This window comes from Mastacembelus armatus, chromosome 23, assembly GCF_900324485.2.
Source record: "Mastacembelus armatus chromosome 23, fMasArm1.2, whole genome shotgun sequence".
Classification (NCBI taxonomy): Eukaryota; Metazoa; Chordata; class Actinopteri; order Synbranchiformes; family Mastacembelidae; genus Mastacembelus; species Mastacembelus armatus.
The window spans coordinates 10,775,739-10,802,484 of record NC_046655.1 but is presented as its reverse complement, the minus strand read 5'-3'; the positions used below and the strand labels follow the sequence as shown (position 1 = coordinate 10,802,484).

The 26,746-nt window shown below is 41.1% G+C and overlaps 1 protein-coding gene and 1 long non-coding RNA gene across 4 annotated transcripts in view; both read right to left on the bottom strand.

The window, feature by feature from the left end:
- cacna2d1a (calcium channel, voltage-dependent, alpha 2/delta subunit 1a) overlaps positions 1 to 17,506 on the bottom strand; it is a 66,243-nt gene extending 48,737 nt beyond the window's left edge. For all 3 annotated transcript variants that reach the window (XM_026327189.1, XM_026327190.1, XM_026327192.1), the window contains exons 1-3: positions 17,283 to 17,506; positions 4,443 to 4,524; positions 2,888 to 3,004 (exon numbers count right to left, since the gene is read on the bottom strand). In XM_026327189.1, the coding sequence (XP_026182974.1) occupies positions 2,888 to 3,004; positions 4,443 to 4,524; positions 17,283 to 17,362 (279 nt within the window). In that variant the 5' untranslated portion in view covers positions 17,363 to 17,506. The remainder of the gene's footprint in view (positions 1 to 2,887; positions 3,005 to 4,442; positions 4,525 to 17,282) is intronic.
- A 4,428-nt stretch (positions 17,507 to 21,934) lies between these two features.
- Positions 21,935 to 23,245, bottom strand: LOC113142295 (uncharacterized). Its single transcript, XR_003296934.1, has 3 exons — positions 23,171 to 23,245; positions 22,563 to 22,705; positions 21,935 to 22,014 (listed from the first exon to the last, which is right to left on the bottom strand). It is a non-coding gene; the product is annotated as an uncharacterized LOC113142295 (long non-coding RNA).
- Positions 23,246 to 26,746: the final 3,501 nt, after the last annotated feature.

The following is a 26,746-nucleotide window of genomic DNA, read 5'->3' as shown; positions in this document are numbered from 1 at the left end:
CAGAAGGGAAGAAAGTGAGTGCTAATATCTCCAGCTATACCGACACATACAAATGACTGGCACAAACGTACATAACTGGCATGAACTTAAAACAGAATGGAATAATTATTTCAGACTCAGTGTAGCAGTGTGTTGTTGTTGTTGCCCTAGATCTGATCATTCCCAACTGGCGATGCCTACCCCCTGGTAACTCTACTATTACTCTACTGTGTGGGAAGATGTGGAGTACCTCAGCTGATTTAAATAAAGCAGAAATCATGTTTTAGTACATATTATACATATTTGTGTTTAGGAGAAAGTTAAATACAGAATTTAGATTTTAAAATGATTACAAATCGTGATGCTGGAATTCGGTATTTCTGTAGCTCTAATAATCATTAAACTGTGAGTTAATTGGCTCCAAAATAACAGAAGGGTTAACAGCTTCAAGTATCATGTCACAAAGAAAGTCTTGGGACATGTGATTCTTATCTTCTACACAATAGAGACACAGACATCGACATGTCTGCGTTGGTCTTGATGAAAAACCTGTCTCCCTCTAAGTAGCCCACAGCTGCCAACATTTGAGAGATTGCATGTCACGGGAGCACCGGCGTCAAACGCAGCAATCGAATCGAGGTGACAGGTTGGGCAGATGTCAGATTGACAGACAGCAAAACCAAGCAGGCCCCTGATTAAGTTAATGACAGCAGCCATCATTCTAATGGCATTGTGTTTATTGACAAAAGTTTGTGCACACACACGTACACACATACTCTAAGACACACTTGCAAAGCATAGCCAGAGGAGAGAAGTTGGCCTAGTGTAAAGACAGTCAGAGAAATGGGATCTATTCTGCTTAAATAAAGCACAACACTAACTGCACCATACAGCTCTAATTTTGCTAAAAATGCCATTAGCAGTTTCTAATCACAAAAGAACTAGAACTTAGTGTAATAGTATCTGGGGGTGGAAACTTTCTCCACGCACATTTACGTGTGTTTTCTCATGTATTCCTATGTGTGGGTTGGTTGCTAATGAGGCTGTCGGTTGGTTTAATGGATTTGAAAGTTCAAACAATGCTGTGTTGCCAATAGCAGAATGCTGCCTGTTGAATTGTGTACTAAGAGGCCAAAATCCTAATGGATGGGAGGTCTACAATAGGCTTCTAGTCTTTTGTGCCTCATGGGATGTGTGGCTTAGTGCACTCATGGACTTCCTACCACTCACCCACTTTTCCAGTCATTGTAATTTCTCTCTCATACACATCAGGCCATTTCTCTCTTTCTCTTGGATAGTAAGCTATAACATCTCACACAACCATTCTCTTACATGGTCACTTCATGCTGTGTGTAAGCCCTTTCTAAATGGAACAAGAGATGGGCAGAGACAGAAGAAGACAACATGAAAAAAGGGGATAGAGGAGAACATAAGACAGGACACAGCAGAGAGAGATGCTAAACGTGTTACGTCAAAGGGAGGGATTCATTGTCACACAGACTGAAACCAGAAATATTAGATTAGTGTAGTTCAGGTCAGGAACATTACAGATGCTGCATTGTCCTTGCCTTACTTTCATTTCAATTTATTATTCAGCTAAATGGACCCTTGCATAAATTGATCACCATAAAGCTGGCTCACTTCCACTTCATTATACAGAACACTCTTTATAGTAGATAGCACACCACCATGGGCCATCTCCCTTTCAGTGGCTTATACAGTGACAAGTAAATATAAATTTTGAGAAGACCAAAGAACATCAGCATGGTGCTATGGCCATTCCCTACTTCCTATGCTGTTTTCACACTTCCAGCAAAGAGGTAAACAACTGCCATTAACGCACGCAGGTGGAAAACACAGCAGATGGTGCTGATAAAAGAACTGAGCCTGTAGTTTATCATCACTATTCTGCTGCCATCAATTCGTTGAGCAGTTGTGCAATACAGCAACACCAAAAACTAATTGTGCCTCATCCCTGGACAATTATTAGGATGTAAGAAAACCAAAATGCTTGGCTGGGTTGATGGGGTAATCAATGAGAACGTAACTATGGCGACAGGCTGTCAGGATTTAATTGGATATTTCTGGGTCTTGGAGCCAGATTGATTGAGAACAGAAGTGTCTGGAGATTTTAATTTTGTTGGCCAGATACTGTTGTGTTTGAACTAAGAAGCAGTGGAAGAATGGATGGATCATTTTAGCTTGTCGTCCTTTGTAATAATTAATCAATTCTCAAGATAAAACTGCTAACATGCTGATGAGTAGCATGTAAGATTTATCATTATCATTAGAGCTTCAAGATGCTATATTATCACTAACAGGTGTTATGGTTGGTTAACAGGTTAAATCATTCTGGATGGTTTGTACAAATGAGCTCTCCCAAGGCCTTCGAATTGTCAACAAAAATGAATTCAGCTACATGTCCACAGTCACTACAAAATGAAAGCATTTAAACAGCAAAAAGTGAAACAACACAGACACGCTATGGATGTTTTAGGATTATTTGGCATGTAGCAACCCAGACTGGTAACTTTGAATTAAGTCATCTAGCTAGAGGATGTCTGCTTATGTTGGATCAGTGCGTGGCCTGAAGCAGTGGCTGTGTTCCAGTGTCTCTTCTGACATGAAATGAGGAGAAGCAGATTGTTTCTGTGTTTCCTTGAGCTCTGGGCCACTGTGCTAGGAGAGATACTGGATCTGATCTTACAAACAATCTAACAAACAATATAGAATTTGCAGTTCATATTTTTTTTTACAAAAAAACAGTTTTGAAGGGTCAGTGTGATGACAATTAAGTATCATGTCACTATGACAAAAGAGGTGAAAATCAAACAGCCGTCACCAAACTGATTTCCTAGAAGCAGCAGGACTGCCACAAGAGAATTTGGTGTTCGGAGATGACACTCACCCGTAGAGCTTGAGAGCGGTTATTCAGCAGTCTCTCTATGTTCCCAGCAGCCGTTGCCACAAGTTCCCTTGCATTGTTGGACTCCACGCTGAAGTGAGCTCTGTGTGCCTCATATATCTGAGACAATCACAAGAGAAAAGATTGCGTTAGAGATAAGCATAACCTAAACTGAACCCACACAATAACCCAAAACACAGATCCAGTAATGCTGGGAAGTTAGCACTGTTTACCTGGCAATCATCACCCTGCATGTTGTGCTGTACCATCAGCAGTCTAATTTAAAAGAAGGCAGTTGCAAGATGATGCTAGGGGCAATAAGCAGCATGTGGGTCCTCAAATAAGCTTTTACAGGAAAGGGAGAAGGCTGATGTGATGAATGATTCCAACTGCTAGTTGGTGAATTTTCACACAAAGTAAAAAAGAAATTGGCATTAACACCGATTTGGGCCTGAAATTGAGTTTGGGTAGCGAACATAATCAATCACATTGTCAGTGCCACTGTGCAATTAGATGCATCCAGCACGTATTGTATAGATCTCACTTTGTCTGAAGTGTTAACTTTCTGAGTCCTAAAAATGGAACCTTAACTTCCACTGATTCAACAATGCCATGTTATGTAACAATATTATTTACTGTGCTATGGAATATGCTCCAGCAAGGGAAATAAGAAACACAAATGCCAAACAGCCAATTATTTAGCAGCCCAGAGGGATTTCATTGTCCGGCATTCAAACCACAGAATTGAAGTGCATGCATGTACTTGTTTTCAGTCTTCAGGCATCTCATGAATATTGCTTTAGTGCAAGAACAAAATTGAAGGGTAATACTATTGACTTTTAGGTCTGGATTATGTTATTGCAAAGAACTCAGGATAATGCAATACTATACTGTGGCTTTGTGGTGTTCTGTTAGTTGAAAAATGATTCTCCGTAACAAAAGGTACAATTGTGTGCATAAAGGGCCTCAGATAAATAGATATTTGAAGGTGTCCCTGTTGTTTACATGATGAACTGTACAAGCAATGTGGATAGTTTCTCCATGTGCATTATAAATTTGGAATGCTGTGTAGAGTACACTGTTTATAAGAAGGCATCCTCAAAAGCATCAGGATCTGCTAGAACAACAGTGTAAGCACATTTAGTTGCACACAATGGCAGATGTGTTCAATTCTCATTTTTAGTGAGAAGTTATGTCTCCACATCAGATAAATATACTGTCTTATAATGAACACACACTAATTTTATTCTCCAAGGGTTTGAGAGGTAAAAGTGCCATATCCAATATGTCAATCAATGTGGATCTATGAAGCTTCTTCTTTGTAAGATGTGGGCTTGTGTGTGGGTGTGCATGCACAGACTATGGCCATAACAGTACAGTTGTGATGCTGATCCTGTCTGAGTGTGGCAGTGCATATGCAGTGTTATGTCAAATGAGAGGCTACTATATACAGATTGATGATATATTGTGACAGTTGATTCTCTGCAAAGAGGGAGAGAGAGTATGTGACAGCGAGTGGGCAAGATAATTCTTGACAATACTGCCAAGTGGTTCTTACCTGTATTAAGTTTTCCATGCCAGTGGCTGTGTCTATTAATGTGATCAACTCTTTTTGCATCTGGTCCACCCATTCCTTTACCCTGGGAACACACAGACACACACACACACACACACACACATATACAAAGATGCACAAAATCAATTAAGCGTCATCAAATGTAAAGGTTCCAACTGGCCTGCATAGTCTGATCAAACTTATTCATCTGCTCCATTCTCATTCAGTTTGAATACACCCTGTGACCTGAACTCAGGGGGAGACATGAAACAATAATGTTTAGCCAAGTGAATATGTTGCACTACTTCACATGAGCTGTGTATTAAATCATTTGTACTTATGGCATGATGATAATTGTCACATCCTTCAGGGCACGATGCTGGCTAATGGTTTCTTCTCATGAGAAATAAGTAAGATAATAAAAAAAAAGAGAGGGAGAGAGACTAATGTATCACAGTGGGAACTTTGTTTTATTTGACTTTAACACATTTTTGTCAGATCAGAACATATTTGTGGTTTCAAAAATGTATTTACTGTTGCCGCATTTCAAAAAGATCACTATGAGCTCTCTATGTGACATCTGTGCATACTGTGGGTGTGAACATATCTAAAACAGTATTTACAAGCATGTCTAAACTGTTTATGCCATGTAACAAGCAAAGAGGATTTTAAGGCTTCATATATGGAATCCCTGACAGTCAGCTCAGATTTTGTGTGTGTGTCTGCATGTGTGCACGCAGAATCAACACAGCTCCCACTGACACTGGGAGACGACAGACAACTTTTGTCCAAAGATAACAAAATATACCTACGCCTTCCTCTAAACAGCACTAATTAAAAAGTGATGCTTTACAGGAGTGTAGGTGCCACAGCTGAGCTAACATTTTTCTCTGGTTCAAAAACATATCAAGCGCTGACTTTTTTCAGAAAAAGCAAGTCCCACAGGTAATAAAATCCCTCCTGTCAAACTCCTGCTGCTCAACAGCACATAACATGTTCTGAAAACAAACACGCCATAAGTATACCTACAAACTCCCCCAGGTCCTTTATGATAGGCAATAAAAAATAATAATCCATAAAGAAAATGATTTTTTTCTCTCCAACAATGTGAATTGACATCTTCCCCCTCCACACTGCTTAGGGGCCTTTGCCATATGAACCCTATCAGTGTTATCCTATTAAAAATATACAGTGTCATCTGAGCAGGATTAGTTCACACAGTAAATGTGTTGCATAGCAGCCAACAGTATATTTAGCCCTGTGACATACAGACGCTATTGGCTGAGAGCTGAGGGCAAATATAGGACGTGCATGCTGTCAGCACATAGTTTTTTCAACACCTAAGTCACAATCATGTAGACACACATCATCAAACACCTACTGTATATGGGATAATAAGAAAATATCATCTCTGACAAATGTCTTTGTCAAAGACAAATGTCTGTCTTTCAGAGCTGAGTCTGCTGAAAACTGTACAGGAACCCAGTCCGAGGGTCAAGATAAAGCGCACTGACTATAGCGAGCAGGTGTGTATTGAGGGGTCTGCTGTGCTTCATTGTCTGTCCAGTGTTTCAACAAGTGCTTAAATTGTTCCTCATACAACTGGGCATATTCACAACAAATCTAATATTGGGGACCACACACTTATACTAAGGCTAAAGGCCTAATAATAAGGGTAAAGTCTCATTCACTAGATTACTAAAATCTTGAGATCTCTGTGATCCTGTTTAAACAAAATAATTAGGGGGAAAAGTGCAAGTCTCTGATTCGCCACTTCCACGAATAACCATCTTGCGCTATCACAAGTCAAACACATACATTCCTGGCATAACACCAGGGTGTGGGGCTTCCGCATCACCAAAAAAGAGTTGCATGTTTCTTAAAGAATAGAAGCTGATGAAGGACGTCTTCTGGAAGAAGGGCTTTAACTGACGAATCTGTAAAAACATTTCCAAGTTTTAAGAATAGAAACATGGAAACATGAGATAGCATCATTATCCCCTCCCATGCTCAGATCCTGCTCTGTCCCCATCTCCCGCTTTCAGGCCAGCTCCTTGGGGAAATCTGAGCAGGGGGGATGATGAAAGGAAGGAAGCTTCCAAAATGGCTGGTGAGCCATGCAGAGCTACTGGACTACAGTGGTTGCAGACTGCAGGGCTGGAATTGAAAAACTCAGCCAAGTGTGAAACCTGCTGGTTTTACAAGCCCTTTTCCCTAAACTCTGTCTCAGTGAGTGATCAATATCACATACTCATGAAGAAGACTTTCTGATAGGAAGCTGTTGAAGCTCCTTTCCTTTCCTTTATTAAATTGCTGAAACAAGTATTTAATAATTCTGCATTAAGTTTAACATATATTTACCTGGAGAGAGCATTTTTTTCTTGCACACACAGACTATCTCTTCTGCACAACATATTATTTTTCTGGCACAAGATTCAAAATTATTTTTTTGGGACTTCAAACTTAACCCTCATTGATTTTATTTCAGATCTTCCTGACAGCCAGAAACCTGGAAACAACTGAATGTCAATACCACTAAAATTTTCTTCTCAAGGCCTTAAATTGATACGAGCAACTAGTGCTGTCACTCACAGTATCGTTGTTATTGCAACGAGCTGGAAATGAGCCATAGACTTCAGCAAAAACACACACTTAGAACCACTTTCATACTTGTTAGACTTGAGATGCGGAGCTCTGACGCTGATCTCACTCAGGATGTTGTTTATGAAATCTGACTCGAGGTGTATGAAGTACAGATCATCACGAGTTCACTGACTTTAAGGAGTTGGAGACACACTTTGTTGGAGTTTGATATGAGGGTCCTAATTCTGAAAAGATTAAATTTGCCCATGAGCTAAATAGTCTGAAATGAGTTTAGGTGCTGATGTAGTGTCAGTATCAGTATTACCACTGCTAATACCACACCACATCCATGACCTATTCTCTGACCCATTCAGAAAAACAGACATGTCATTTACATATCAGTAAGCATTTGAGACTTTTTCCCATAATTTGGCTTATTCCTTGATTAAACTACTGAGCATGTCTTAAGTTGTGCTTGACCCATGTGGCCTTGAGTACAATGGCTGATGGGTAAGGCAAAGTAGCTCCTCCCCCTCTCTTTTTTGCCTTCTTCACTCAAATGACTGGAAGAGAAGCTGCCTTCCTAAGGCTAGCTGTCACATGTACTGTATTTAGTCCTAAGTGCATATATGTGCACTGGGTCTTTCAGAGCACAGCAGCGGGTTGACCTGGGCCAAAAGTCACCAGGACATTTGCAGCACTTGTGAAGAAGCTCTTAACGTAATGAAGTATGCATAACCCATTTGTGCATTTGTATATGACTAGTATTATACTGTATAACTGACCATTTAGAGTGATGTATTAAAGTATGATAAAATACTGAGACTGTTTAAAAATTAAAGCTGCACTTATCCATATTTTATATAAATATTTTTCATAAGCAATGGCTTTGTGTGCTGTAACAGGCGGTGCCTGTAGTAGCAAGACATCATCCATCCAGCTTAGCTGTCTGAATGACATCCAGCAACTGAGTTGTTTCTGTTGACTCTCATGGCTCTGTTCCTAGCAGCAAACGTTAGCTGGAACCAAAACATGACTGCTTGATAAAAACATTCAGCAAAACACCTTCATAAAAGCATAATGTCATTGTGTTGTTACAACACTTTACAGCTTGTTTGAAATCGGAAGCAAATTGTATGACATGTAGTTGTGATCACATTGTTGTGAGGTTAGTGTAAAATTTAACGGCACACAAATAATGTAAAAAATGTGACTTCCAGTTTGCAAGGAACACTGACTCACCATTATGACCTAGAAGAAAAACAAATATCCTTGCCTTGCTAGTTGGGAGCACACTGCCCATTCTGAGGGGTGAACACAGGGAAATGGACACAATCCCAGAATAGAGAGCATGACTCAGCATGAGAGTACTGCTGTCTTACATCTGACCACATTAGCCACTCCCGGCCACGCTGTGTGTGACTGTGGGGGTGACCATTTGTGTTCCCCTGTCCTTCTGCTTCTACACTTCAAAAACACAGCCCTGGCCTCTGGATGTTTCAGGAACAGGGATGTAATAAAGTGCTTTAAAGAAGAGTTTCATTGTATTACAAGCTGGATCTCATGTTTGTTAACATTCCTACTTCTTTACTCAATAAGTCAGAGCGAAAGGCACAAGGCACGGGGAGACAACCAAAGACAGGTTTTCCTTATGCTTTTAAAGGACTAAATAAAAGCAGTGCAACGATTAAACTTTAAAAACAAAATTTTGTTCTTTACTTTGAAAGTTGTAGCTGACAGAAAAAAAAAGTTCAGTCCAGCATTATCAACATCTGGAGTCCACTCGCTTAAAAAATTGTTTCAGCTAATTTGGCTAAACTGTTGGCTCTTTCACAACCTGTCAGATTCTCTTGACTGCTCAGTGTTCGCCCAGCTGCACACTCCTGAGCAGAGACAGCGGCAGCACATTTACAGATCTAATTTGCACATTTTCATCGCAGCAGAATCAGAGACAAAACTACAGCATGACAGTAAGACCCAAGTTTTAATAACACTGAATAATTCTTTAATACGCTGCCGTAAAACCGTCCTTGACGAATACTTTTAAAATGGCAACTACCTCCACACAAGGTTTAGGTAAAAGAAACCATTTATTAAGAATTTCTAATCCAAAGACCGTTCTCAGATGGAATACATGGAAAGGCGATTTACCTTTAAGCTCCTTCTGTTGAGTCCTATCTATACTTTCATACCCAATGTCTGCACTAGAAAGAGAGCAGTCAGAGAACTTAAAATAAACACTATCAGCTGTATTCTTATGCTTACGCTGTCAAAGTATTTGTCATAAAACACTTTTTAACATCCTGCTGGTTAGCAGGCAGAAGATGCTTCAAGCCTGTTCGGCTCAACTGAAACTCATAGTATTAAGAGTCTAATATCCTGCAGTGCATGCCGTATCCTCGTTCAACAGGGGAAGAGAAAGGAGCACATCAAGGGAGAAACGTTATTTCTCCACTATGACCTTATAGTGTCATTCAACAGCAGAGCAAAGCACTCTGTTCTACAGTCATACAGCTGTCTGTTTATATTCTGTTCAGTCCAGAATATTGATCCAGCGATGTTGGATGCTCCATCACTCTGACTGAATCACTGAAAAGTTGGCCCCACACTGGCCTCAGGGCCCAACATGTCTGTGCACAAGTAGCAGCAAGAATCCAGGGCTCAGTGTCCAATCTCAGTATTTCCACTCCAGCACCCTCTCACCTTGTAAACAACCTCATGTTTTTATACTCAAAACCAGGTCTGTGGATCCGTATTTGATCTCTTAATGCCACCAGAACCATCCTAGAGGAAGCACATGACAGCAAACACTTTTTTTTTATCCACCCTTCTCATTATGCTGTGGAGTCATAGTTTCCACAACTGAGAGACAGTTTGAAACCTTAAATCCTCCCCTAATAGTAGTAATTTGGGCTTCTAATCTGTTCTTAGAGAGAGACAAGGCTGACACCATTATGGGAAGCAGGGGAGATGCACAAAAAAACTGTGTTGATGTAACTGAGCCACTGGGGGATAGCTAATAAGAACTCTGACTATAATGCAAAGCATCAAATAAGCAGCAAGCCCAACGGAGCATTGTAGAAGACAGTCATTTTCTGCCACTTTTCATCCTTTCTCACACTTATCGCCTATTGTTGATAGTTTATTTCTCTTTCCCTTCATTGCACGGACCCCTCATTCCATCTGTTCACTATTTCACTCCTTCCCTCTGCTTCTATTGTTGGTTTGTTGTGCATAATGTTCTAAAATTTTGTTTCATGTTCCCTGTAAAAACTCATATCCATCCCAAAAATTCTTCATAATTTACAGCCTTTTTTTTTTTTACCTAATACATCATATGTTCTTTAGAAATAACCTCATACTGTTAGAGATTTTCTTTCTTTGTCCTCCTCTTCAGTCCTCTAGCATGTATCACCAGGAAACACAAAGGAGACAAGTGATGACATCTTCTCCTTTATTGAGGTCAATAACACCATAATTGCAGGCTCTGGAAATGTCTCGTGGCCTCATTATCTCCTAAGGCAAGACATTATTGATGTTTCTGTCTCTTTTCCACCATTTTCCTCTTAGCGAGTTAGTCAGAGCATTTTACCACAGCACCCTGCTTGGATCTGAAGAGCTGTGTTTAAGTGAAGCCCTGACAACAGTACTTTCTATGCTCTATCAAGCACTAGTGTTAGGGTGTATTAGAGGCTGGGTAAGAGCTTACAAGACATTGCATGAGATCATTAGCAAACGATGGGGGGCTGCTGGTAGGCAATCACACGCTGAAAGAGCAGGTGTGAGTTGCAAGAGGCCAATTCCAGTGGGATTGATTTAAAAGGTGACTTCTGTCCAGAGACAAGCAGCCTCATATTGACTTGTTATGCTCGGTTAGTTTCTAAACTACAAAACGAACAGTTATAAAAGACAACAAGCCAGAAAAAAAAAAATAAATCAATTTTAGAAGCTGTTACTGACTTTCTCAATTAACCAACACACTTAGTGATCCAAGTGTGTCGCAGTTAGTTGACTGTGAGTGGCAGGATGATATATGTTATCATCTGTGTGTACAGACAGAATGCAAAGCAATATTTCCTTCATGTTGTTTGATGTTTCCTTCATGTACGTTTTACTTCTGTTTGTGCAGCTTGATTCTCTTGGTGTTAGACAGACGACTAGACTAGTTAGCAACATAAATCAGCTGTGTTGTGTATATGTGTGTGTGTGTGTGTGTGAATGTTCCTGCATGTGACCACACACCCTGACAAACTCCCAGTCTCTCCTTTTTTTTCCTCACACACATCTGTTTGCCTGTGTGAACTAGATTCATTCATTTTAATTAATTCATTTCTTTATGCACTCATCTGCAATATTTTCCATTTCAAGAAAAAGGAATTGATAAAGACGCACCAGGCCATCTGGATATCTGGGCACAGTCCACTGGCAACAAGAGACATCCCACAGAGGGTTGGGGCTCAGACTGTTTTTCTACCCTTGCCCACGTTTGACCTCACACTCTGGACCATGGCTTGCGGAGAAGAACTTGCCATCCCTCTAGCACCTAGTCTGCCTCGTCCACACCCTCCACTTCAAACAGCACATACGCCCTGACAGATCTAACAGCTCCCATTGTATCACCTCTCCCCACAGGTGTCTGGACACATTAAATGAGAAAGAAAATGGACCTGTTGTGACACCTGCAAGTGTTTGTACTATCTGCAGAGCTAAAGCAAAGACTGACAGCAGCAACTGAATTAATGTTCTACCTCTTTGTGTTCACATACAACTCACAGCAACACCAGGTAAATGCCAAATGCCTGCCTGTGCTACTGTAATGAATATGGCTCAAGTCATGAAAAACACTGTTTTACTTTGAACTTACTTCTTTCAGACAATGATGGACAGAGCAATCGACAAAGTCCACATTCTGTGTCTACTAGCAGTCTACATGCGGTCTACAAGAAATTAAAAACTGCAATTTCTAACTACAAAGACTGGAAAAGAGGCAGAGGAACATGGCACAACTACATTAGTTTAACAAATAATTAACCGGAAATACAAAATTGATATTATTATTGGACTCTTTTTGCCTCCTCATCCTCACCCCATCCAGCTGTCTTTTTGCTCTCTGCTCTGTCATTTTGAACTCTGCTCAAATGACTAAACCTCCACATCCCTGTCACCTTCACACTTTCTGAGCAAACCCCCTACCCATCCGTCAATACATCAGCCCTGCCCTTCTGCCACACTCCACACAATCTTGCACAATGTGTATAAATAGAGAGATTAGCCAGCCCCTCTGGCCAAAACGTCCAATTAACGTCAATCTAGACGCCTACATAAGCAGACTACTGTACTGAGTACAAGTCTCCCTGATGGCTGCGCACACTGTCCAGTGTAGTCTGAACACTGGCATTAGCAGCTCTTATGCTGCGATACAACTCCATTAAGGGGCTCAAGAGAATCCATCATGGGCCATCATGCATCCACTTTTCACTCAAAATATTAGACATCAGATGTGCTTGTGGTGTCTCACTAGAGATATTTTAAGCACTTAACACATCTACTCTTTGATTAGGATGATTTGGCTTTGTTGACTAAGTCCATTGCCACATTTCTTTAAAGCCATAGGAAATATTAAAAATAAACTGTCAGACAATATGACACAATTACTGAGGGTTATTTGCTCTGTAGTGAGCTTTGTGAGCAGGAGACAAATTGTATGTTTAAGTAATAATCAGTAACAAAAATTAAGATTGAAGGAATTTTTTTGGAAAATGGTATAATGGGTGAATAAACACATTTTCTGTAGAAGGATATAATTTACTGTCATAAAAAGCGTGTAAAGCGAGTAAACTTTAGCTTAATATTTTTAACAAATCTATTATTAAATGCTCATGTTGTTCTGATAAGGTAGGCCTTGTTTGAAGCTTTATAACACATCGCATATGTATTCAACAGGTTTTTTACAGTGCTGTCCACTGTATTGCTTCACTGCCTATTGATTAGTTTGGTATGGCTCATTGTTGTAACAGACAGCTGTACTTGTGGTAAAGGCTTATAAACACACCTCAAAATGTGAAAGGACTTCACCAATTTCTCCATTTAGAATATTGCCTTAGAACTACACCACCCACGTTTTATATTACGGTATACAGATGTACTTCCTGTACCGGACAGGGCCCCCATCCAAACAGCTGTTAGTTATTCTCAGGGTTGCCCAGGCAACAGTGCAATGGAAAATTCTTGGGAATTTCCATGTGGCAAAGGACTGCGGGCTTCTTTACTCCCCAGTTTTCTTTTCACATAGACAGGTCAGAGGGGAAATATCATTTTATCAAATGGAACTTGGGTTGGGAAACATAAACTAGATACTGGAGCAACACACACAGCCCGCACATAACCAAGGTGTCCACAAAATTTCAGTAGGTGAGATTTATGGCAAGCCCCTTTACATTCTGCACTCCTCTGTCCTGCACCTTTATCTATGCCTGGGTCAGGACACAGAGCTTCCTCCCCAAAGACAGAGGTTTGACTAAATAGAGTTAAGACTGGGGCAAATGGGGGTGATTAAGTCCAAAGGTAGTGGGGAAGCTGAACATGTGGGGTAAAAAAGGAAACATGTGAGGAAAGAGCAAAAGAAAAACTACAGGAGAAGGTGAAAGACAATTAAGTGACAGCGAAGAGGAAACATATCCATGGGCACAGATCATGGGCGACTACATGCATGTGTAACAGATATAACCCTCCAGCTGCTTGACTCCAGGCAAGAGCATGCCTCCTGAAATATACCTGCTGGCACCAACTCCCTTGTCGCTGCAAATCACAGACAAGGAAACCCTAGACAGCCCTGAGCTGCTAATTTCCATCTGCTCATTACATTAGATTCATCCTCTTCAAACCTCCCTGTATTATCAGTGTCATACTCAAGTTAGCTTCGACACTGAAATAAATGGAAAACCATTTTTAAAAACTTTTTTTCATTTCTCAATTATATATTAGATGAAATATTCTTAATCTCCATCTCTCCCACAGCAAAGAAAAAAAAAACCCAAAAAACAGGAGGCCAAGGCTCTGATTTAATCAAGAAATGAAGCCTAGAGTCTTTTTCATTGACAATAATAGAATTTGTAAAAATAATAATAACAGACCAGCATGACTGTAAGTGTAGATAATGTAATATTCCAAAGACACTGTTTATGCACATTTTCTGGTTCAAATCTTCTGACACTACAATCACATAAAGGAAAAGTGGATGTAAAAGCATTAAGAAGCTTTTGGAGCTGCAAGCCATGTTTTACTACAGTGTTTGTCTGAACATAGCATGGTAGATTAAAGTTATCTTTTGTTTGTAATATATTACACTTTATGCCTGAATAGTAATGAGCCCCGGCATTTGGGATAAGAAGATGTGAAAAAATATGCATATGGGTGCCTCTTGTAGGAAAGAGTGTCAAGGCAAAGACATATCATCAGACAAATTAAAGGAGAGAATTAATTAATCAGGATTCTTATTATTCTTACTAAATTACTATCAAAATGAAACATGATCCTAGAACAACCTTAAATACATTCATTGAAAAGAAATGATATCTCAGCTTTGATGGAAGATTTTCTCATTTGTTTTAAGAAAATAAAGAAATAGTTTGACAATCTGGGAAATTCAGTCATTCACTTTGTTGTCAGCTGAGAACATCAATGCGACTCTCGTGTACTGTCTTCCCTCTGTAAGTCTACATCAGGAACCTGTGGCACATTCGTACATATCTTTACACACTTCCTGCGTTCCTCTCTGCTCAGATGACGTGCATTGTCACATTATGACCACTGATTGCTGAAGACAAGGCTGCGAACACAAGAACCATGGCTGTTTAGCTGGTTGAGCATGAAATCTATTTAGCCTTAAGAAAACAAGCAAGCGAGAGTGGGAGAAACAGAGCAGAGGGCGGCAGAAACTGTGGAAAGAGGATGGAGCCACAATATGGCATTACTGGTGGTGACTACGACAAAAGCCAGAAATAAGCACGTGATCAGGTCTGGGATTGGATGGCTGCATTCTGCACAATGCACTGAAACCTGGCGACAAAGATTTGGATTTGTCTTGTGATTTGGCGGTGAAGCTGGAAGGAGCACACAATACACACAGAGAATCCATGCAGCACTGTGACCATTTAGAGTAGACAGATCAACAAGACAGTCTGGATTTTGTTATTGTCTCTTTTTCTCTCCATCTCTCACCTTTTCTTTTTATTTCTTCTGACCTCTCAAACTGTTAGCTGGCGCCAAGCTCTCCGGGGCCCATTCTATGACATCAGACCTTGCATTTCAACTTCGATGACATTAATCATCAGCCTTCAAGCGGCAATGAAGAGAGAGAGAGATAAAGAGACATAGGGAGCCTGGCAGAATTAAAGGGGGATTGAAATGCAAAGGGCAGCAGCAATGTGAAAGAGTGAGAAGGGATGGAGTGAGGGCTGAGAAAGATAGGGCACATGAAGATGAAGAGCAGACAGATGCTGGCATGCAAGGCTAAAGATGGAGCCCAGAGACAGTCACACTTCAAGCCATGAGACAGGAAGGTGAGAGAAAAAGAAAGTTTTTAGCCACAAAACACAGAGCTACTTAAGATGTTACTTATCCATGTTTCTGAATTTGCTAGAGGTAAACAAACTGGGTCACTCTCTCCATCCTTGACCTACTATTTTCTCTGACTTTCACCTTGAGGATTCACCATGAAGCTTGTCACTCAAAATCATCATCACAACAACAGCACACCAAGACCAGCACCAGCTATAGTAAAAGTCACAAACCTGGTGAGGACAAGAGACATTTTGCAGATTTGATTTTTAAAAAATGTGACTGTTATTGATGGCTAAGACGCAGATGTCAAAGTACAGTCTATATGAGATGGCTGAGTATTTTCTAGATTGATTCTGTCATTGCCTTTTCTCCTACATTAACTTTTCCTAATTCAGATAGAGAGCTCCTGCCAATATTGTTGTGAATTTTAATGCTGTTTTTCCTGCCTGATTGCCAGTTCCACTCAGCAAGTCAAATGTGTTGGTGAAAGTGGGTCTGTAGCTCACCAAGCCTGTTTGAATAGCATGTACACAACCCACAGATCAATCCACTTAGTGCCCATGAAATATAGGGAGTGGGCAGGCCACTCCACTAGTCTGACATCATATACTTGGCCATTAGGCTGAGTGCCATCATGGCTCACCACCTCTCTGGAGTGACTGTATTTGGGCTGCATTCAAAAACAAAAGCTGTAGTTCTGCCTCCATTAGGACCATCTGGAATATCTTAAACCTGTTGACTAGATGTGAGGTGCTTCTGCTCGCACACCCACAGTAAATTTGCGAAATGCATTGGGTGACCGTGGATATACAGTATCATCTGTGATCTATTAATGTTGCACTGCAAATAAAGAGGTTGAGCTTGGGAGTCAAATTTAGACACACTGAGGCAGTGATATCTCAACTGAGCCAGCCATGAATTTATCACATAAGTTCACAGCCCAAGTTAACATCCTGCAAACTCAAACAACTGGCCTTCATGTCGGACATTTAACTAACAGGAAGATGGATTATTACACAGTAAGAGGGCACAGGTTCCAGCAAGCTGGCAGAAAAGCAGCTACTGAGAAACCATCTGGTTAAAGAGGGTCTTGGTACAATTGTCTCAGAAGGATCCCCTATACAGTGTGCAGAGAAATATTCTTTTATGTTGACACAACAGTTCTAATCATCAGGTGTTACCTCTTTAGATACAAGCTCAGCTGCTTTTTAGTGCAAAATAAATCAGACCACATGAATCCAGGTAAAAAAAAATCAAACTATGGTTTCCATTCTCTCAGTGTGTGGATGCTGCAGGAGAAGTTTGGGAGCACCTGAGACACACTCAGTCCTGATTTACACAACAGCTGCATGTCACATGCTGTAAACTGGCAACAAATGGACAGTTGGGTTAAACAGGCTATAATTTTTTTTTACAAAGTTATATTGTACCTGAAGTAATGTGCAGTCATTATTTGCAAGAAGACAACTCTGTTTCTCCTGATACTCGTGAGGTTTAATGTTTCACCAAAACAAAGTAAATCCTATGAACAAATACTTAATAGAACATTTATCTTATAGTGAACAGTAGCTGAGATATATTTTCACCAGGAACTTAATTTTGACATGAAATGTTCTGGTTTTCTGGTCCTTTCTGCTACACGCAGCATATTATCAAAGACTTTGAACAGCCAACAGGCTGTTTTCAAGCCGTACTCACATCTGCGCTGTTGGGAATTGTCCGGTCGACACATTCGAAATGGTTGACAGCAGTAAAAGTAGACAGACTCTGTAATCCATAGCTTTGTTTATTTCCTCTGTATCAGGATCCAGACAGAGAGGAGATGCACAAAAAGCTCCACAAATCCACCGCGCCGCGCGTACTTCTTAACCAAACGCCTCACACCGCCATCGGTGCGCGTTTGGAAACGAATCTCATCTGGTATCTATGTCCCCCCCCCCCCCCCCCCCCACCGATGGAGTTGAGGAGTGTTCTTTTTTTGGTTCAGCGAGCGTGTGTGTGTGTGTGTGTGTGTGTGTGTGTGTGTGTGTGGTGTGTGTGTGTGTGTATATGTATGTGTGACTGTTAAGTGTGTCTCGTACCACGACAGGCTATTACAGCAGGTCTACGGCGTGTGGCAAAAACTAAAAGCAGGAAAAGGGGAGGGCGCAGTTGGATTTTGAGCTTGGCCGGCAGAGCGGTGCCACTCCGCACACTGTAAAAAAAACAAAGAGCCGTAATTTAACAGTAATGCCCTTACTGTTAAACAGGCAGAGAAGTGTGTCAAGGAGTTGGGAGAGATGTTTTCGTGGTCCATGTGTTTGTTTTCTTTTGGAAATAATTACTGTCTTCTTTCAGGTCTTTGGAGACATCTGTCATTCTGGGTTCTGCTTTATTGAAGACATTAAGACCAATCTCAGTGAAAATCCTGACGAAAAAGAAAAAAGGTTGATCTAATTAATCTACCCGTACAATTTTCCTTGTAAAGACAAAATAACAATAGTTTAGACTATTTGGACACTTTTTAGAGTGTGGATTCCTGTTAACACTTTTAACAGTGTGTGTTTTTTGTGTTTGTGCTCCTGACGCATAAATGGGTTTCCGGGCGCCCTGTCCGCCCACCACACACACCAACAATTATGGCCCTTCCCCCCCTTATCGAGTCTCATTGAGCACCTACCACTGGCACAAACACCATCTCAACACCAGCCATTTAATCAAACTCCAGCTGACGATTACCAAAAAACAACCAAAACAAATAAGAGCTTTATATTTAGTTTTATTTACTTAGGACAGAAGCATAAATTTGCCTCCTTAACACAAGCTCCATTCTCTAAATGAAACCTGCCAGCACTGACTTTTGATGGGCTTTGTTCTCCTTCCTCTGCATCCCTGATTACAAGGATACAGCAGAAACCAGGTGGGATTTGTGAGTGCACATGAGGACAACTCTGTTTGTATATGGTCACATGAGCTGCTGAAAACATTTTCAGGCCCTCCAAGTGACTGATGGTCCATGTTAGAGTCGGCGAATCACTGCAGGAAAAACTTGCATTTCCCATCTTAGTAAAGGTTCTTTGCTTTACCATGCATATCATTATAAGGCTTCATTTAATTTGCAACAGTGCAGTGCATCCGCTTATGCAGAAATGTGATAATAAATTCCACTTGCTCTGAGGGCTGTGGCAAACTTAATATGAAGTGACATTTCCCTTTGCTGGGACAATCAGCAAGGTAAATACCAGATGAATACTGCACTTTCTAATGAGTTTCTCTTCAAAACCCCTTGTTGGATAAAAAACTAATCTCTGACTAATTTCCCCAGAGCTCCTCTGTTATTATGGAGCCTCAAACTTATTATTTCTGACTTTAATTTCTGCCTTCTTGTTTGTGTGTATGCATTTGAGTTCACTTTGTTTCCCATCAGGGGTCAGAGCAAACAAACATATGGCAAATTGTGGTTCACCTGCTATTATATCAATGAAACAAATAGATTACTGTGCAAATAGTCCATGTTCCACTACTCAGGTTTCACTACCACTCATGTTCTTTTGGGACCTCTTGCAGGGCAGGTTGCAGGGCAGGGCGTGGAGGTGGTGTTGGTGGGGGGGGGGACGGTGGGGAGACGAGTGTGTTTACAGAGCAACAGGGAAGAGGTTGGGCAGGCTACAGGTAGAAATAAAAGAGATAATTTGTAAATGTATTTTATACTGATGCAAAGGACACATTTCAGTGAGGAAATTATATATTATAAACAAATAATAAAATGCCACCAGACTGTTTTAAAATTATTATGAATTCTAAACATTTTCTGGGACAAAAAACAAACAGCACCATGTGTTACCACATACCAAATAAATAAATTAATAAAAATAAAAAATAAATAAAAATTCAACACCAATCCATCATGCTGCTCCTGTGTTTGAGCCAGAAAAGCAAATGCAACACTCTCTTAAATAGGATTACATGGGATTTTCACAGGGATTAGTTTTGTTTTACAAAAGCCTCTTAAAAGAGTAAATTCGGTTTGACTAAATACATTCCACAAATGATCAGATTACTGACTCAAGGCTGTATAATTAATACATATGTGTGAAAATACACCAAATGACTATAAAGATGCCCCTTATAGTGACAAAGCTACCAATAGCGAGCATAAGTTAAAATAAGAGTGAAGATTGGACTCATTCATCAGGGACATGTGGACTCATTCATCAGGTGGCCATAAACATGCCTAAATGATTATAGGTTACCCTGCACTGGTAGATGTATAATGTTTGCAATTGGGTAACTGGTTAAAAACTGTCTCTACCTGAAAATAAACACTATAAAGGAGGATTTTCATTTGGCATTTTGGATTCTACCTTGCATAAAGGTTGGGTTGTTCTTGGTTATGTGGTTCACTGCACATTTATTTTGTCCTGTTGACCTCTAAGGTACAGTTTGCTTCAGGTCATGTTTCCAGAAACGAGCAGCAAAAGAGGTGAAATCAAGATTGCTAGTGTGTGTGTGTGTGTGTGTGTGTAACAGGCAGTGACAGTCGGGGTTAGAGCAAAGGTTGTGTTTCTAAGTGAATAAGGAATGTGTGTGTTTCTGTTTGTGTGTGTGTGTGTGTGTGTGTATCTGGCAGGCAGCAGCTGTGTCCTGTATCACCAGCTCCCAACCCCACCCACCAGCACAGGGAATTGCCCAGCTGCTGTCTCTTAGCAACCTCTTCTCTGTCTCCACGCCAACTCCTCACAACCAAGCCACAAGGCTGTTGTTTTCCCACCCAGTAAACGCACATCTTACGTGTGTGCTGGGAGCAGCAAAGCAGCAACGATAAATACTGAGTATAACAAACAAGACAAAAATAAGAAAAATTAGACTTACTGACTACTCTCACTACTGACTTACTAATTAACTCCAAGACTACCTGAATTGGGAATGAAAAAAGTTGATCTTATCTTAAATATGAGTTAATAGTTGCAATTTTCAACTTTAAACAACTTTTTAACTTCTCATTTGCACCACTGACTATTGACTTTAGTGCTGGCTGCTTTTTTCAGTCATTAATTCATTAATAATTAGTTTTCAACCAGCCTGCTGTAAACCCTCATTTTCAGTGACAGAGATTAGGAAGTAGTGCCTCATAAGAAAGTTTAATTTTCTAAAAATATGTGGGGCTTTTGCCTTTTATTCAAATAATATTTTAAATGCACCCATGGCTATTTTTCACATCAAATTATAAGGCAAGTGAAGCAGACGGGGTTGTTTTTAGCATACATCAGTATTTGTGACCATCTTTGGGTTTTTATAGGGCTACTTTCTTTAATGCTGACATCAGTCAAAAAATGCAGGTTACAAGGGTTCAGAGAGCAGTCCAAGCCGCATGACATGACACAATATGATGAAGCATCTGTCAAATCTAACTCCTGTCTGAGCAGTTAAAATGTCACTGTCACATCCTCTCATGCAAACAAACAGATGTATATATTGCTGAGCCATCGCCGAAGAGGAAAATTCAAGAAACTGCCTTCATGCAAAAATCTTGCATTATACTGTGTTTTTTTTCTCCTGTGCTGCCCTGCAGGCTGCCAAGTGCAAGTCATTTATTAATTCTACCGGGCGAGTGTGTTTCCCTAGCAACAAATGATTTCCAAGTTTAAAGTTTAATCTGCATCTCCCCCGCACAGTGTCTTCTTGGCAAAGATAATGGGACATGTGTTTTATCTCCTCATAAGCCGACAGTGATGCATTCTTCATCGTCAGACCAAACTGTTTAGGGGGGAAAGACTGAACACAACCATCTTTACTGGCAAATCGGATGCGATTTAGGTGGATACAGCTTGTCAGGATTTTATTGTATTTTGAGTAAATTGTGTTTTAAGTTGTTTTAAAATGGTATAATTGCAACAATTCAGGTCATATTCACTTTTTTGCTGAGAGTAAAACAGTTACAGATTATATAGATTTTCCATAAGTGCCAGCAAGAAAATGAATAAACAAATGTTTCAAAATGTCACACTAGTCATTTAAGATTGATTTAAACGTCTTTCATAGCTGCTGCTGAACATCATCATCATCAGTAATGGCACATACAGCTTTTGTAGGTCACCAAAAAAAAAACAGTACATCTGTTTTCTCGCACAACCATCTCCTCCTCAGTGATGTTCGGCATCACTGCGCCTCAGCTCAGGGAAACAGAAGTGATTGTGAGTGTGTGTGATATGATGTCTGACTTGGGACAGGGGCAGCCTCAGTCCCCTCTGTGCACTGACTGATCACATTACTATTAGTGAAAACTATTCTGTCAGGAGGAAACGTTAAGACCCAGAGAAAGGCGGCCTCAGGGTAAAACAGGCATCCAGTGACAGGAAATTGGCTTCAGGGGGGATATGAGGTGATTGGACATGAGGGTTCTGAGCTGTCCTGTTCAGTTGTTTGTTCCTTACAAAACCTTGTTTCATTCCTAAAAAAAAAAAAAAAAAAAAAAAGATTTTTGCTTCTTGTACCTGTCCATGTTGTCACTTGATAGATTACTTCTCAATGGTGTCACAAGACTCAAAATATGGCTCTTGATTTACCCACATGTAGAGCAATAAACAGTCTCATATATAACAGTTGGCCCTGATGAATGTCTTTCTACCTAAAGTTAACCAACTTCATGATTTACAACTTTATCTTTGGATGTTTGCCAAACTATGTTCCCAGACTCTGTCTCCATCTAATATGAGGATGTTGACGTTAGACTCTGGTAGTGGCAGCACATCCCTGGACTTTTCCAGGAGTGAATTTTAAACATAAAGAAAATTTTACCCAACGGGAATAAGGTTCAGGTTATTAAATCAAAGCCTAGAAGGTTTCTACACTACTGCTCAACATCTAACAGGTCTCTCTATCATTCAGTTAGGATGTCAAATAGTTTGGCACATGTGATATATCACTGGAGAAGATAAACAATTTTCAACAGTAGTCTTGACACAAGCCATGTTCGATAGACGTGTGACCTCTTCTCACCATTGATAAGCTGACGCATCCAGTGCCGTCGCCTGATGTGGCCTTGCCAGCTCTCGTCGTTTTGATCAGCCTGGGAGCTCAGTGAATTAGACGCAGGGCGACAGCGGCACATTTCCAGAGCCCTTTTCTGATGCAGGCCACGTCTTTGAAAGAAAAAGAAGGGAACAAACACATCTTTAGAAGTGAATGATCTGAGGGATCCATCAGAAAGAGAGGGGGCAGTTAGTGAAAGAGAGATGAGGAAGGTGAATAGGAAAGAAACTGAACATAAAACCAGAGGGGGAAATAGAAAGGTTGTAATATAGACAACAGAGCCTGCCCCAGAGCCTTTCTTTGATCACAGCTCAGTCAACCTTCCCATGCACAGGACATTCGTGTCTTTTTAATAAAATTGCACAGTTTAAAGACACAAAATCATGAGCTAAAAGAAGTAAATTCAGAAACATATCTACAGCTCCAAGTTGAGGCACAAGCAGGATGATCACCTGTTTACTTTGACACAGAACTAGGCCAGTCGTGTTTTTTTTTATCTGCACCCTGTATAATGCAACAGTTTGTAGTTTGTTAGTCAACACAGAAATTACAAACAAAGAAAAAAAACATCCTACCGACGCTACTAGTTTTCCACGATCAGACGTCACCACGTAAAATAACGCGAAAACGCGAGATCATGTCTTCTTTTGTGACGCATTTTGCAAATGGAGTCTGCGCAGTAGCGACACACGTTCTTATAACTTATTAAAATAAACTTGTCAGAAAATAACCACTTGTGCACAGACGATATATCTAAAATGACTGAAAGAATCTTTAGGAAAAATGTATTTGGACTTTTTAATTTGGCTCATGTCTCCTGGAGGGACCGGAGTTTGTGACCTATACCACAACTAACCACCAGGGGGAGATCAAAATATGAACTATATATCTGTCACATGGTTCAGTTTACACACACTGTATAGGCAGGATATGTTTTCGACCCATTCATCTAAGTTCCAGCAAGAAAATGTATATAAGCATATTTACAAAAACTAATAGGAAGAATTTCAACAGTGAATAATTCATTATCTTAACCCTGATTAAATGTGACTGAATATCTCCATACAGGCAGATGTCAAGCTTTCTGAATGTAGCTTGTGGCAAGAGCTCAGTGTTCTTCCATATTTCATGTTTTCTCCCTGCTCATTACTGCATACTGAGTCACATGTGATGATGATATGATGAAGACTCCCTACATTAGTCATCATTAGACCTCACATAACAGATTAGTGTTTGCTGATCACCATCTAATTGCAGAAAAGTGGATCATCCAAAGGACTTGAATAACCTGAATTTGATCTGAAATGTTTAATGTGGATCCAGTTCCAGTCTGAGGCCTCTTTAAAGGCAGGCACATTGTGAGCGGTGGTTTGGGTTTTGTTTCGTAGAGTTAAATGAATGCCTGAATAACTCCAGTTCACCACAGACACTGTTAAATATTTCATCACATTTTTAATGCTTTATTTTTTCTACATGAATATTCACATACATATTGTAAAATCAGACAGTCAGTTAGAAAACAAAACTAGTAAAATTGCATAAAGTGGTGTCCCAGTGGCATAGACCATTTACCTAGGACCCAAGCACTGGACGTGTCTATTGTTTCTGTATGGATTATTATTATTGTTATTATTATTAGTCTCCCACTGCCAGACAGGGCCATTTTTGAACTGGTTTGAATTGGTAAAAACTAACGAAATTTACCGCAGACATCTGTTACCACAGTGAGCAGCCACAGACAAAGGACTGTGGCGCCCCCTTATGTCAGTGAGTCTTGTGGTTGGCATGTAGTTTCAGCCACGCACATGCCAAACTTGGTAGGTGTATGGAACTCTCTTGTACGAACATTTTTTGCATATACATTGCTATAACCACACCCAAAAAGAAGTGAGGTATTTGGGATTTTGTGTTTTCACATATAAGAGATTTGTGCTAATAGCATTTTTTTAATATATGTTGACGTATGATTAAATAGTGTTACGATGAATTTACACATTTCGCCAAATAAACAGGAAATGTATCATAATTTCCTTGACAAACACTAAACATAGAGGTTCCCATGGTGACATAGATCCATTATGTGGCAAGCTAACAATTGGTATCTAAAAGTTGGGAAATTTGGCACACTCTCAGTTCTGGACATTTGATGGACCTCCCATGTTGACACTGCAATAAAGTGGCATGTCAGAGCTTGGAGGAGCAGCTATATTCTATTCATCCACTTTTATTGTGGCATTGTGTATTTTTATTGAAGATCTGTTATGGCTGTTAAGTGGCTATATGGATCAGCTATAGACCAATGTGAGAGAACACACAATATGATGAACCCACAAATACATTGTGAATACAATGAAGAGTTTTCAGTGAATATAAACTCGTGATAAAACCCAGGAGCCACTCTAGACCAAGCCTCTAAGAGATGGATGATGAAAAGTGAAGGTTATCATTGTGCTTTAATATGAACTAATTGAAAAGCGGAGAAGGTGGGTCAGATTTTCCTAAAATTCTATAGTTTAATGGCTGAATCCTAGAATTACTAATTCAGATTGTAGGTTGTGGTTGTAAAGACCCAGAGAACCAAGGGGCATTGTAGCACAGCCCATGCACGGCGAAGGAGTGCACATGACAGCTAATGGCGGCTGGACGTCCCGGTCCTCTGGTGGTTGTGAAGAACCAGAGAACCAGGGGGCATTGTGGCACATCCCATGTCCAGCGAAGATGCGCACATGACGGCTAATGGCGACTGGATGTCCCGGTCCTCTGGTGGTTGTGAAGAACCAGAGAACCAGGGGTCATTGTGGAACATCCCATGCCCAGCGAAGATGTTCACAGGACGGCTAGTGAGGGCTGGGTCCTTCGGCGGTGGCGGCGGCGGCGGTGGTGGTGGTGAAGAAGAAGAACCAGAGAACCAAGGGGCAATGCAGCACAGCCAATGCCTGGCGAAGGTGCGCACATGACGGATAATGGCGGCTTGACGTCCCGGGCCTCTGGTGGTTTTGAAGAACCAGAGAACCAAAGGGCATTGTGGAACATTCTATGCCAGGCGAAGATGTGCACCGGACGGCTAGTGAAGGCTGGATGTCTGGGTCCCCCGGCGGCGGCAGTGGTGAAGAAGACCCAGAGAACCAAGGGACATTGTAGCACAGCCCATGCCGGGCAAAGGTGCGCACATGACGGCTAATGGCGGCTGGACGTCCCGGTCTTCTGGTGATTGTGTAGAAGCAAAGAACCAGGGGGCATTGTGGCACATCCCACGCCCAGCGAAGATGTGCACATGACGTTTAATGAAGGCTGGATGTCCCGGTCCTTTGGTGGTTGTGAAGAACCAGAGAACCAGGGGGCATTGTGGCAAATCCCATGCCCAGCGAAGATGTTCACATGACGGCTAATGAAGGCTGGAGATCCAGGTCCTCCGGTGGTTGTGAAGTACCAGAGAACCAAGGGTTATTGTGGCACATGCCATGCACAGCGAAATGTTCACATGACCTCTAATGACGGCTGGATGTCCGGGTACCCCGGTGGTGGTGAAGAACCAGAGAACCAAGGGGCATTGTGGCACATCCCATGCCCAGCGAAGATGTTCACATGATGGCTAATGACGGCTGGAGGTCCCGGTCCTCTGGTGGTTGTGAAGAACCATAAAACCAGGGGGCATTTTGGCACATACCATAACCAGCGAAGATGTTCACAGGACGACTAGTGAAGGCTCGGTCCTCCGGCGGCGGCGGCGGTGGTGGTGGTGGTGGTGGTGGTGGTGAAGAAGAAGAAGAACCAGAGAACCAAGGGGCAATGCAGCACAGCCAATGCCTGGCGAAGGTGCGCACATGACGGCTAATGACGGCTGGAGGTCCCGGTCCTCTGGTCGTTGTGAAGAACAAGAGAACCAGAAGGCATTGTGGAACATCCTATGCACAGCGAAAATGTTCACATGACGGCTAGTGAAGGCTGGGTCCTCCGGCTGCGGCGGCGGCGGTGGTGGTAGTGAAGAAGAAGAAGAACCAGAGAACCAAGGGGCAATGCAGCACAGCCAATGCCTGGCCAAGGTGCGCACATGACGGCTAATGAAGGCTGGAGGTCCCGGTCCTCTGGTCGTTGTGAAGAACAAGAGAACCAGAAGGCATTGTTGCACATCCCATGCCCAGCGAAGATGT